Source organism: Watersipora subatra, chromosome 7 (assembly GCF_963576615.1).
Source record: "Watersipora subatra chromosome 7, tzWatSuba1.1, whole genome shotgun sequence".
NCBI classification, from domain to species: Eukaryota; Metazoa; Bryozoa; class Gymnolaemata; order Cheilostomatida; family Watersiporidae; genus Watersipora; species Watersipora subatra.
In genome coordinates, this window is record NC_088714.1 from 29,642,809 (window position 1) to 29,657,665 (window position 14,857).

The window sequence follows — 14,857 nt, forward strand, 5'->3', positions numbered from 1 at the left end:
ATAACGTGCACATTTCACCAGTCTATAGCATTGTCGACGGTTTCTGTAATTAATGTAGGAGTACTGAAATCGTTTCATCTTTGCCCATTTCAAAGTATCCGACTTTTTAGAAACATTCCAGTACTTTGGTATTCTAACTGATGTTCAACGCAGTGTAAGTAAAGGAAATGACGATGATATTTTCTTCTAACGATTTTTATGAGATTATGATATTTAATTATAAGTTTGGATATTATTCTTGATACTTCTTGATATTGTTAGCTATGACGTTTTGAAATGTAAACAAAATTGTGCATTGGTTTTCTATTATTACTGTATTACTATTACAAAGTTTGGATATTCTTTTTGATACTTTTTGATATTGTTAGCTATGACGTTTTTAAATGTAAACAAAATTGTTCATTGGTTTTCTATTATTACTGTATTACTATATTAATAATATTGGTTATTCTAATAATATCAGTGCATTTTACTTCTAATATTGCATTTCTCCTATTGCAGCGAGAGAGGTATAAACATATAATCTTTTCCTTTCATTATTGCTGTTTGTCATGACCAAACACTTTTTTAAGTAGATTTTCTAAAAATCTATATAAATATCACTTCTTGATATTGTTAGCTATTACGTTTTGAAATGTAAACAAAATTGTGCATTGGTTTTATACTATTACTATATTAATAATATTGGTTATTCTAATAATATCAGTGCATTTTACTTCTAATATTGGCCAATATTGCGTTTCTCCTATTGCTGGGGGAGAGATATAAACATATAATCTTTTCCTTTCATTATTGCTGTTTGTTGTATATAATAACACCCACACCCAGTACATTACAGCTACCATTGCAGTTATCCTATTGCACTGCAGTGCCATTTGACTGCTAATATTGCATTTCTCAACCATCAGTACCCTTTCTTTTTTCCAATATCACTTTGGTCGTGGGCTGTATGACAGTGGAATTTCTAGTATATATATATATATCACACACATATATATATATATATATGTATATATCACACGTATATATATTTATAATGTATAATATGTATAATATATAACATATGTATATATAGTATCAGTATATCTATAGTATCAGTATATATGTAGTATCAGTATATATATATATCAGTATATATACATATCAGTATATATATTAGTATGTATATATCAGTGCTAGTGGAATTCTTGGCGTTGCATGAGTATCAAAAATCAGCTTATAAACCATGAGAGGTAATGTAGTTGCTTGCCACTTGCCATTAGCCTGGCACATTGCCAATGGCTAATTTGAGTAAGCTTAGTAATAAGAGCTAACTACTTGCTCTCACAGCAGAGCAAGAATAAAATTACGTTACGCCGTAAAGGAGAGCGGTAGCGTATTTCCACTCCAATGAATCCGTCAATCTCGCGTAGCTAAATTGGCATTCGCCTCGTGAGCGGGAGTTTGCGAGATCAAATCCTCTGCGATACGCATTTTTCATTCCGATATTTTAATAGCTATGGCTGGACATACTGAGCCACACACGGATACACAAACTTTGATATACAGATATATATCAGTATTAGTATATATACAGTCAAACATGGATAACTCAAACCTCACGGGACCGAGCGAAAATGTTCGAGTTATCAGAGCACTGTCGCAAGTGCATGTATTTATCAGTAGATACAAGTACATATACAAACTATATATAAATTAAAAGCATAGATTGCTTGTTGCAAATTAAAGGGCTTCTCATGTAAAGTTTTAAAATTTTTTATCAGAAAGTATAGATATTTTTCTATCACTTAAGATTTGTTTGTTGTTCTAGGTGATGTGACTGCAAGGACGTTTTCAGATTAAAATTGGCAAAACTTCATCACGGTTAGAACGCTCAGAAAAAAAAATCTTTTTCTTCTGAGTGTTTTAACCAAGATCACAATTTTGCCGATTTTACTTGAAGGGTCACTTGCAACAAAATTCACATTACAGTTATTTGGTATCAAAAGGTTCACCATGTTTCGCTCTGCTGTGTTGTAAGTACAAGTATGTGGAAATGTGATTACAAGCTTTTAAAAGCTCAAAAACGAACAGTTAATTGCAGCCATCACGAAAACACCGTAGGTTGGAATCCCTTTATTTCGATGACGTACTCAACTCGACGTGATTATTGTTTTGACACAATGTTATCACATGAAATTAAAGGCCAATAAAAGGCTCGATATAAAACGTCTCATAGCACTAGTTTATGACAAACACTTCGGGTTCTATTGGAAAACCCTTATTAAATACATGTATAGACGCTTGTTACTTTACAGTTTTGTTTCAGCTTGTTCTAATCATCTAGTTGTAATCTGATCATGTGACCCATACTACCTGCCAAATGGCACAAACAATTTCAGCAGCATTTTTTGACTATCACAGGTGACCATCAAGCTCGTCATGTTTATCAGAGGATGATATACACTCCTTTGAGCTAAGGTTAAAAAATTAAACTAATTTTTAGGCTGGGTTTTGAGATAGCAATGTTCAAAGTGACAGCATTACAATGATGATGAAATAGGCGCGCAAGGACAATAGACATGGTTTTATTGAATGCGTGAAGCATATTTGTGAAAATATTTCGACGAATGAGTTTGCATGAAAGTGTAAAAAGAAGCACATCTCCATCCTCCGTCTTCAACTCCATCCCATTTGAGCCGTTTTTAGAGGGATTCCAGCCTACGGCGATTTCGTTATGGCTGCAATTGACTGTTCGTTTTTGACCTTTAAGAGCTTGTAATCACATTTCCACATATTTTGCACTTACAATACAGCAGAGTAAGACATGGTGAATATTTTGATACCAAATAACTGTAATGTGAATTTTGTTGCAAGTCAACCTTTAAAGGCTCGTCAATAGGAAGACTACACTGTTAGTTGGTCACTCTTGATCACTAACACAGTCTTGAGAATCTGTAGAAATTCCATCAGCACTAAAAGGTGTTGTTAGGATAAGTCACCCTGTTTCTTATCTAGTGCAAACACAAAACTACATTTGTTTTCTCTTTATCAGGTGACAGATATCTCCAGTGTTCAGCCGTGTGGAGAAGTTGCCTCCCTTTTCCAGCTGACCATACCAGCGTTCTCTCCTAAAAAAGTAGCATTTGAAGCTGATTCACATCTTACCCTTTCTACGTTCCTTTCATTCTGTTCAAGTCAGCACACTGCTCTGAAAATGCATGAGGTCAGAGACCCAACTCACCTGGTTAGCTTAGGTAAGTTTGCAAAATATTATTGGATTTATAATTGATGAATTAAGGTAATAGCGTGATAGTATGCCTATGCGATAACTTGTTATTAGCCCTCGGGCAATTTCTTGGACTACAAATTCACTTCACTAATGAGCACATCGACTGAGCTTCACTGCCAATTGATATTGCACTCACGCATATATTCGTCATTTTTATAGCACGAAAAAGCAGAACTGCACTCGATCTGTTCTGATTGATTGTGACGGCCAAACAATTGTCTGCAAATTAAAGAAGTTCAAACTACACTTTGGCCGATTGTTTTAAACATTTTTGCCACAAATAAAAGTTTTTTAAATTTCGTTACCCTTATAAGATCTTGAAACTGCCAGTTGATGTTGCACACAAATTCTTTTGTTATTTTTGTTGGTTGCCAGGATACGTTAGCTTGCTTTTGGTGAGAAAATAGAACTGCACACAATCTACTCTGAATGGTTGTTGCAGCTGAACAACCATTTGTAAATTGAGTTCATTTGAGTTCATTCAAATTGAGTTTTGCTGATTTTTTAAAACATTTTCAGTCAGCTGTGAAGAAGTTTTTCAAAATTTATTGGTTGATCAAGATTATTTGTATAATCTACCCTATTATTGGCTAGTGTACTCGCAGATTCACTGTAAAATTTCACTGTGTCATCGACTTGTACCGCAGCAAATCATTTTTTATATAATACACCATATCCTAAGTATGTGTTACTGTGTCATTTATAAGCCTATTTTAATAAAAAAAATATTTTGAAAGAGTGAGACTGAGGTATGAGATGATGTGTTGTAATAGAATCATTCTGGTGTGTCTAAGCTTGAACTTTGGTTGATCATATCAATCGTAACCAGATAAGGGAGAAACATAATGCTGCCTGGGCTGACCCTGACACAAGCCATTTATTTTTTGGCTATGTTTTATATGGTCTAGATGTTTATAATCTACCATTTGGTAGCGTGCTTACAATCACAACTCTGTTATGCTTCTTTGATGTAAACTAATGATAGTAAAACATCTCAGTTATAACACGGCCCTTGCCGATGGATATAAATGAGACAAAACACATGAATCGCTTCAGTCCTATCAGCTCACTCTCTGCTGAACCTTTTAGTCAGGCTTTCTAACTGATATGTTACAAAGAGTTAGTGATGGAGTCATATTGTCTGTTTTGTAGGTCGTCTCCTCTTTGAACCGTGTCTCGAGCATGGAGTCAGTCTGAATGAAGTGATTGAAGTTACGAGTCCACTTACTCTCACTGTCAGGTTCATGCTAGTGAGTTTTTGTCACTTCACTCGAAAGCTTTTGTGTATATTTATACTGGTTTGCTCAATAATATGATGAACTTGGATGTTATTGTAGTCATATAGATATTAGAGGATGTGGTTAACTGGTGATGGTTCTCTAGTAACAAATATATCATTCAATAACGATGCATGCTTGAGATATTAATCTCTTTATTTTAAGTTTAAATGAAAACAAACACTCATCTTAAAAGCATCTGACTTGCTGTTTTTTACCTCTTCAATGTATGACTATTGTCTGCCTGCATACCAGAATATCTTGGTTCTTCTCTGTATGTATACTGGGTACTCGTATACCAGGGCGTATTGACGGTTTACCAGAACACCTTAGGGGGAAATCGTCATCAGAAATACATTTTACAGCTGATAATACCGTAGTTCTTGTTATTAGCAAGATATATACTTTTGCTTGACCTTGGTCTCTATAATACACATGCTTATGTAATTATACTCACCTCTACTTTCATACATAGAGGTTTTTAGGGTTTGTGAATCTTGTTCTCTCGAAAACGACATAACAGTTTCATCTCTGTCATACGGCATGTAATGTAAAAACATAGAAAGACAACTTTTCATGTTCAGAATTATTGTAAATCTTTATTTATTTAATCGTTTATTCTTTTGCTCACTTTTACTGTCTTGCAACTTCATGTATATTTTGTGATGCGTGTTTTTTTAAGGTTGATGGAAAGTTGCGACAGTTGCTCATTCTGATTGAATTAAGTAATATGGAAACTTTCTGACTTCACTAGTAATGATAGTTTTATATCTGAAACAAGTCTTGAATACACCTGATACATAAGCCAGAGCCACAGTCCTGTTTGTTTTTGTCAGAAATTTTTTACTTTTGCTGTTATCAGCGTTTCATAAACTGTAAAAAATTGAGTTTTTTCAGCCTTTCCTAGTTTCCATGTCGAGCTCTTGTAAAATTAATAATAGCCCCATATATGCTGCTGGAGGTAACTGTTCGTACTGTTCATAACTGTTCCTTTTAGAACTGCCTGCTGGAGTATTACCTGAGCCTACAGAACCCTAGTGACTCACACCTCCCTCTACTAGAGGATATTATTAGTACTCTTCGTCAGGTAGATGTCACACAGGAAACTGAAGAACCTTCTGACAGGTCACCTTCACCCGTAACCACTTGCGATGACCTCACACCAGCCCTCAAGTTTGATCAGCAGGCAGCGCCATTTCCTCCGCAGTCTGATGCTCCCTGGTGGGCATACATCAAGGATACTTGTGAAGCTTCCAGCAGCCTCAAATCTTACATCCATATCGCTGCAGCCTGCAGAAGCATCTGTATCAAGGCCACTGAGCAACTCACAACTGAGGTGGGCTGGCTGGTGAATGTATTTATTGAACATTCTTTTTATTTTCACTATCAATATGAGTAGATAAATGTGATATGATACTCAGGGAAGGGTTTTTTCACTTTTGCCTTGTTTTCTTTCAGAAGTTATTTTACTAGAGACTAATGACTTTAACATTGTGTTCAAGTGATGAAAAACTTATGTCAATATTTTATTTCTCACCTCGACTACAAGAGTGCATGTATTTGAGGTGAGATATGCTAGCAACTGATGATATAAGTAAACATCTTAACCTCGACATACATTGTTCATCCATTATTTGTACACAAAACCTTCAGATGGTCGAGCAAACATTCCATGAGAAAGTGGAGTTATTTCTTTCATTCATTCTACACCTTAGAACCAATAATTACTTGCATTAATTGCATACAATATTAAAGAAAATTGCATTATATAAATATATGTGAAAAACTAAATTTAATATACTAACATATATGTAAGAAACTAAATTAGTAAAGGAATAATTAATGTGAAGAGGTTTTAATTGGCATTTCAATGGGAGATACAGACCTATTGTCATATGACTATTGTGCCTTTTTGTTTATATTTAACTTTAATTTTGATTTGCAGTCGTGACACTTTTGACTGCTTTTTTCAATTCACTTTCACTGCCTTACTCGTAACTACTAGATAGCTTTGGAATTTGTTAAAGTTGATCTAAAGATGTTCATATGTGTTTTTCTACCATTTTTGCTTTTACTCTGGAAAATACTGCCTTCTTCCTTCACTGAAACTACTACTACCATATCTGTTTTTAGTGATCAAAAATTTTAGCTAGAAAAGGAAGGTACGAAGCACTGTATAATAGGGCCTATTAATTGAATCCCAAAGAACCGAACTATGTCAAGGAGAATTGTGTACATATATACTTTTTTGATGTGTAGCCAAATATTTGCTAAAACTTTACATTGTCTGGAAAAATATTCATAGGTTAAGGTGATAGTAAGTCGAGGTTTCACTGTACCTATGAGCTCTTCAGAGATTTGGAGATATGAAATTAGTATGTCCTTTTCATTCTTTTGGTCGATTACCCATTTATGTGAATGATTTTAAGTTGCCAGACTCTAGTGATGACTTGGAGGGGATACCTGGTGAAGATAAGGCTAAGGACAGTCCATGGGAGCACCTGTCTGTAGATGTCACTATGTGGAATGTGTCTCTTAGCCAGCTAGAGGAGATCATTGCACTCAACAATCTATTGCGTTATCAACGTAAACTCCCTAGCAAGGAAATAGGCTCCAATTCACAGATTGTAACTGTTCAGCAGATCAAAACAGGCCATAGAGGTTAGATTCATCTAGAAGGCTATTTGACCTTATTCTGTGAAATGCGTTAAGTATTTATTTTAGAACAGCTAATCTTTACTATAATAAGAACCGTGTCCATTCTTATGAAGCCACGGTTGGAGGTTAGTAAAAAAGATTGCATCATGCAAGATTTGTACCCAACAACATTATGATTTGCCTTCAGGCATGCTACCACCTGCACCAACTATTCACATTCCAGTTGTTTAGACTTATTGTGCATATACTTATTCACTGTGATTTATTGGCATGCCTGACGATCTCTCACGACACTCAAGACTGCCAGGGTACTGGTTGTATTAATAGAATACTCTGCATAATCAGTCGGTATAACATGTGACTTCCTGTTTACTACGGTGACTTTTATCATGTGCCAATTCTCTCGCAAAATTGTAAAGTGCAAACATGCCTTTGGTGTTCCTAAAGTATTTCTACCAGCATGTTATTTCTTCTTCCCTTTACCTTTATTTTTTGACAGAACTTAATCTTTTCATGTAGCTTCTGTGTTTGATTTAAAAGTTTTTAGGAAAATCTCATTAAAACCTAATTAAAAAAATCCAAATTGGAAATTTTATCTTACTAGAAATTCCACTGTCATACAGCCCACGACCAAAGTGATATTGGGAAAAAAAAGAAAGGGTACTGATGGTTGAGAAATGCAATATTAGCAGTCAAATGGCACTGCAGTGCAATAGGACAACTGGAATGGTAGCTGTAATGTACTGGTTGTGGGTGTTATTATATACAACAAACAGCAATAATGAAAGGAAAAGATTATATGTTTATATCTCTCCCCCAGCAATAGGAGAAACGCAATATTGGCCAATATTAGAAGTAAAATGCACTGATATTATTAGAATAACCAATATTATTAACATAGTAATAATATAAAACCAATGCACAATTTTGTTTACATTTCAAAACGTCATAGCTAACAATATCACGAAGTTGTGTTATTTATATAGATTTTTAGAAATTCTGTACCACGTAGTCATTGTTCTGTAGTCATCCAAACTTATAATTAGTTATTGTAATAATGTCATAAGAACCGTTAGAAAAAATATCATCGTGATTTTCTTTACTTACACTGCGTTAGACATCAGTTAGAATACCAAAGTACTCCAAATTGTCTAAAATGTCAGTTACTTTTAAATCGGCAAAAATGAAACGATTTTAGTACTCCTAACTTAATTACAGAAACCTTCGGCAATTCGACAATGCTATAGACTGGTGAAACGTGCATGTTATTTTTTTCGTGAAACATGCACGTTATTTTTTTCGTGAAATGCGCACGACTTAATCGTTCTATTCTCTGTCGCTCGGCGTTTTAATTTCCGGTCTTAACTTTGATAAAAGTGAGGCTTAGCAAGTTTTAATAACGATTTTCGGCCAAATAAATCTGTCTATTTATGTATAATCCGATCAGATGGGTTAGTTTTAGGAATTTGTGGTAACCTTTCAAAGGCTTGGTAACATATTTAAATAGGTTTATATGCGTTTCGTATCACTATTATACTTGAACGACTTTACTGAAAAATAGTTAAATTTGTTAATAAGATTTCGTTACAAGGGTTTGGTGACGGCCGTTAACGGATAATTTTTCGGGGGTTGTGTGCACATGTGCATTTATCATAAATCTCCCAAACCAATCACTTCGCTCGTGTTTGGTCGTGGGACAATCGCTTCGCTCGTGTTTGGTCGTGGGATAATGATTTTAGACTTTTAAAAGACCACAGGCCACTTGTTGAAAATAAATTAGTTAGAAAATGTGGGAATACCCACAAAGCATTCAATTGCCTTAACTGATCTTTGAAGATACAAACATTGTGAACTCTCTCTGAATCTGCTTACAAAGGACAACTGTACTATTTTGAGCTACAGTGCCAGAGTGTCACAGATGCTATTTACTCTGTGCTGTGTATTGGGAAACAGACCTAGTGCTTTTACAGTAGTTATTAGCTGTAGTGGAGCAGGCACAGTGACTATTTCAACGAATCTTTTGCTGAACACAAAAAGGGACTTTGGCATTTCAGATGAATTGAGTAATCTCAAAATGAAGATAGTTACCTTTATTTAACAGCTTTGTGTCAAAAACGAATTAAATTTGCTATTTCTATAGCAAACATTCACACCAGACATTTTTTTAGAGTAGACATCAAAAAAAGTATGTATTTAGGTTTGTAAAACTTTAAATTCTGATTAAGATGCGGAGAATTGTATTCTCTTTTTATCATGTTTCTTATAATAAAAGAGAAAATAAGTCTTGCATATGTGTTTTGTTGCTTGCAATGCGTTACTAGTCTAATACATTTGTCACCTATTCATCAATTTGCTAAAATAAGAAACAGCTCAGAATTTTGTGATTTTCTCTATTTTTTGACAGGTTTAATAGGCGAACTGGTAGGTAGGTGGTGTGTGGCCAACATGTTTTGCCCAGAAGAGCACAGAGTGGGCACAACTCCAACCGGGAGTGAAGAGTCGAGCAAACCAGAAGGTAGTATTTTGGTTACTGCATGCGGCAAGTTTAATAAACAATACCAGTTTGTACTTCCTATCCATGCGGAACTGTCAGTTCATGTATGACATTTATCTGCATTCAATTGTTTGTGCATGTCTAGTTGTGATTATGTATAGAATGCTTTTAGCAATATTTATTGCTTAAGAATAATATTGTTTTATTACAATGCCTATGACAGTACTTCATATAGCAATGAACAAGCAGGCTAAGCTTTTCAGTCTGAGTTTAATGGAATTTTTATGGAAAAACAAAACACAGCTTGTTTGTTTTGACTTAACTTTCTATGAACACATAAGTATCATTTGTTAGTCTTATTTTAGAAGTTTTTATGGTTTAGTATTATATAGTAAGTGTTTGTGTAACCTTTTCTTCCATCCTGTTTTGATATATTTTCTATTGTTATTTTCATTTGTAGTTGTTTCTTATTGTTGTACCATATTTTCATGAACACGAACATTAGCGCTTCTGGTAGCTAACTCTTGCTACCGCATGCTACTTTAGTGACGTGCCACTTTAGTGACGTGCCACTTTAGTGACGTGCCACTTTAGTGACGTGCCACTTTAGTGACGTGCCACTTTAGTGACGTGCCACTTTAGTGACGTGCCACTTTTGTGACGTGCCTCTTTAGTGACGTGCCACTTTAGTGACGTGCCACTTTAGTGGCGTGCCACTTTAGTGACATGCCACTTTAGTGACATGCCACTTTAGTGACATGCCACTTTAGTGACATGCCACTTTAGTGACATGCCACTTTAGTGACATGCCACTTTAGTGACATGCCACTTTAGTGACATGCCACTTTAGTGACATGCCACTTTAGTGACATGCGTGAAGATTATTTCATACGAGAGGCCACTTTAGAAGCTGCTCAGTGCAACAGTAGGAAAAGTGGTATTGCTTGACTTGTACTAGGAGTAAACATTTCATCTCTTTACAAAAAATATACAAACGGCATTTCATCTGACCAATTATTGCTCTCATATCAAAACTGGATATGTGAAAAATAAAATGGTTCGATTCCGCGCTTTTATTTAAAAAAGATGGCTGTCGAAAGAAGGTATGTCTCAACTTTGTACAGAAGATGCTGCAAATATTTACCTCATTGGGCTCCGAGTCCTCATTTAGTAGTGAAAGTACCAGTAAATCTGATTGTTCAGATGGTGACCATGATTTGGTTGTAGCTAATGTTTCTAAGGAAAGTAGTGGAAGAAATATTTCATGGCAAATTTACAATTTGTTTTCATCTTAAGTTTTAAAAAAAATTTAAAAATGTTATTCCCAGTATTCACAATTGCTAAAACTATTCCATCTTGTAGAAATTAATTTGCGTTTCACTCTCATTTTTATTTGATGGCAATTGGATACTTTGCAAATTAGTTTAACTTTGTCAACCCATGTCCAGAATAGGAAATTTGAAAAAATTAATTACATTCCAGCTAAATAAAAGATACATAAGGATAGTTAACCTACCTACAAGAACTAATTAAGGTAGATGTACCTGTTTGTCAGCTAATCATTTCATTGTTGACTTTCGTAGAATACTCTTGCGTCTGAGACTATGTTTCTTTAAAAATCGTTAACAAAAACTAGATAATGAAGTACAGGCAGTCCTCACTTAACGATGGGGTCACATTTTGAAAACCCCGTCGTTAAGCGATTCCGTTGTTAAATGAACCCCTTCCTTTGAACCTCCCTTGTATACATAAAGGCTACTCACACTACTGTATCTTTTTATCTTTCTTTTATTTCTACTTTGAGTTGGTTTTTTAAATAATTAGTGTCAACCTTTAATAATTAACTCTTGACTTTTCTCTTTTGCTTAGCTTTAGTATGCACACGAGCATATAAACAAATAGGACGCTACATTGCGACAGATATTGCATCTTTTTACCTATTCTTTGTTTACTTTCTTAGCATTTCTCTTTTCATTTAGCATTTGTATGCACAATATGTCTTTTTTATCATGGTTTAATTCAAGCAGATACTAGCCTAACACCCAATACCTTATGCGCATAAAAATAATGTCACATTGTCATAATCGTGTACATGTTTAATATCTATACATCAACAGTCACTTTAGTGGTTTTACCAAATATATTTTTCTATTTTGTTCAGCTTCTTTACACAGTCTGTGCCATTTTCACAATTTTTAGCGTGTCATCGTAACTCTGAGTCATCATTAATCACATTAATTATCAGTATTCTATGTACGTATCTGGTATGCTATGTTATTATAAAATATGGATACACAAACAAGTACTCTGAAATAAAATAAATTGTTTGTGTTTTCTTGCACAATTCACAATATTTTTTTTGCCACAACCTTTTGCTACACAAACTTATTTGTTGAAATTGACTTTGGAACATGCATGAAAAAAAGCTGCATTAAGATCATGTACCAAGGATTAATCTTATGTTCCTTTATATACAAAAATTAGACAACTCCTTTTGAATTTTTCCTTCTATGGTTCATTGTCCATATGCAGTTGTGAAAAAGAGGGCGATTCAGATTACAAAAGGCTCAGCACCAGATGTTAAAGCATTTGTCTGAGTGCATTTTTCTCTTGCAGAATATAAATATAGCTAGTAGATTTTACTATCTATACTGTATCTTTAAGGAAAGTTGTTGTTCACTTGTTCAAACCTACAACCCTAGAATAAAGAAGTGATCTAGGCAGCAGCTATCATTCTTTTTGTTGGATAGTTTGATTGTATTGCTAAAATATTGGAGAGAGAATAGACTACGATAAGTGTGAAAACAGGATCACTTTTCACTCACTCTAGACTTGTTGCTTTTTAGAGACTCGCTACAATGAAAATAACTCACCCAGTTTTATAATTCTCAGATGTTTGATATACATTTTGATTTTAGGGAACCTGCTTATATATCAGGTATTTAAAATACATTGTGGTTGTCGTGTACAACATTCAGCAATGTATGGTTAGCTATAAAGGATAAGGCTGGCAACTCGCGACTGCTAACTACCAGTAAATGTCTAGCCTCTGGCTTTTCTAACCAGTCAGTCACATGAAATCAGAGTCCCTATTTAGTACAACAAGTTATTCATGGCTACAGGTATATTAATTTATAGATGTATTGTAATCTTTACTATAATAAGAGCGGTGGACGTCTGTCTCAAGCTATTGATGAAGGGTGGAAAAAAGATTGCATTAAGTGAGATTTGAACTCCCAACATTCGGTGATGCAGCCGGGCATGCTACTACCTGCACTATCCATTCACCTTCATGGATTTAGAATAGTTACGGTGCATATACATGTACTCATTTCCTCTATTTTATTGGCACACTTGATGATCTCTTCTTCACCATACTACTAGGGCATTAGTAAACTAGTAAATCTTGTTTGTTTTTGTATGATGCTATTTTATTACAGTATGTGTAATATTTTTAGGTTCAAGCCACATGGGTTTATATAAAAAGGCTATTGAAACATTTCCTCTTAGCCTATCTTCTGACAACATTAATGCCAATGCATGCTGGGAGTATATGTCTGAGTGGAACAAGGGCATTGAGAGCTTGTATAACTTCAAGTTTGCCCTCAAGTATCTCAGGAGCATTGAAAATGGCTGCCTCCGGCATGGTTAGTTACTCTATATGACATATATTATCATATAATGTTGTTACAATTATTCTGCATTATCATTGAGGTTAGATTGATCTGAAGCATTTTTAATTCACATAACACGATATTGTATGACATATAACATGACCTCCTATGACTCCACTAGTAGTAGTGCTGTTAGTAGTATGTAAAGTTATAAGTCTCACTCATGTAATATGACCCTCTGCGAGTCAAGTAATAGTATTGTAACAATGTGTAAAGTTTATGGCCTGAATTCTATTTCACTGCTGCTCTTTTTTGGTCAACACAAAATAAAACAAGTTAATCATGGGTTTCCTGTTAGCTAACGAGTAGATTAATGGTTTGTCAAATTGTTTTGCTTTTATATGGGTTGTTGGTGATTTGGTGATTGTGGTTGCTGCATTCAAATTTCACCGAGAGCTTAACTGTATTTTAACTGAGTTTTACTGCTTTAAACTTTTGCAACATTTTAACTGTTTAACTGCTTTTTAACGCAAGTTTAACTGAATTTTTGCGGCAGTTTAACTAACGGTATTTATTGAGTGTTGGGCTGTTAATTTCCTTAGCAATATCATAGTCGTGTATTGTGTAAGTAAAAGCAAATCACTGACAATTTGATGTGATTAAAACTGGTCTTTATTATTCTCTGTTTTTACTAATGTCATAGCTGTGTATTCTCATGTACAGCGGGTAATTTTGTGTGTTTTGAAAAGAGATTATTTGTCAACAAAAATCAACATAAGTTGGTGTATCAGACTTGTAGTAAAGACCCTCTCTAGTTAATGAGATGTAGACATTTGAAACTAAGAGTGCGTTTTATGCATCTTTGAGAGTGCCTGAGATTAGACTAGCTATGCTGTCTTTAAAAACGGAACATGTTGTGTTTTGAATATATCATTATGAACCAAAGTGTTATTAAAAATTGATAAAATAGACCCCTTCTTGCTGAGACGTAATTTTTCTAAAGTTTAACCAACATCAACGGAGTTTCAAGTTTGATTTTCCTGCTGCGCTATTCACGTGAGATCAGCTCTTCTGCTCTCGATGCTGCTCTCGATGCTGCTCTCGATGCTGCTAGATGACTTTTGTCTTCGCTAAATGTCAAGTTGTCCGTGCTGAATAATTATTCAGTAATTATTCTCTATCTTTGACCTTTTGAATTTTAAAAATTGTTTTTATACAAAGTCATTGCACAGAAGCTTTTATTATATTCCCATTTTGAAGTAGATAAAATTTATAATTCGTTGTTCTATAATTTACTTTTGTGTAATATTAGTAACCGTTTATATTTTGCATACATTCCAGGTATCTGCTATATGATGTGGGCAACTTATTTGATGAAACGAATATCTGGTCTTGTTCTCTTAATTGAGAAGGTAGGAAAAGCGCCCAAAGATCGTTTGATTAAAAAAGAATTAGAAATGGATACAGCTACAGCTACAGAGTTCATAGGAGTCGTGTGCGATTTCATGGAAATATTTCTTCAGGTAAACTAGTTGTATTATGA

At 34.5% G+C, this 14,857-nt stretch overlaps 1 protein-coding gene across 1 annotated transcript in view; it reads left to right on the forward strand.

The window, feature by feature from the left end:
• The window catches only part of LOC137399549 (rab3 GTPase-activating protein non-catalytic subunit-like), a 56,253-nt gene that overhangs the window by 27,115 nt on the left and 14,281 nt on the right, over positions 1–14,857 (forward strand). The window contains exons 16-22 of the mRNA XM_068085713.1: positions 3,035–3,236; positions 4,424–4,521; positions 5,546–5,884; positions 6,978–7,209; positions 9,611–9,721; positions 13,159–13,347; positions 14,656–14,837. Coding sequence (XP_067941814.1) covers positions 3,035–3,236; positions 4,424–4,521; positions 5,546–5,884; positions 6,978–7,209; positions 9,611–9,721; positions 13,159–13,347; positions 14,656–14,837 — 1,353 coding nt within the window. The remainder of the gene's footprint in view (positions 1–3,034; positions 3,237–4,423; positions 4,522–5,545; positions 5,885–6,977; positions 7,210–9,610; positions 9,722–13,158; positions 13,348–14,655; positions 14,838–14,857) is intronic.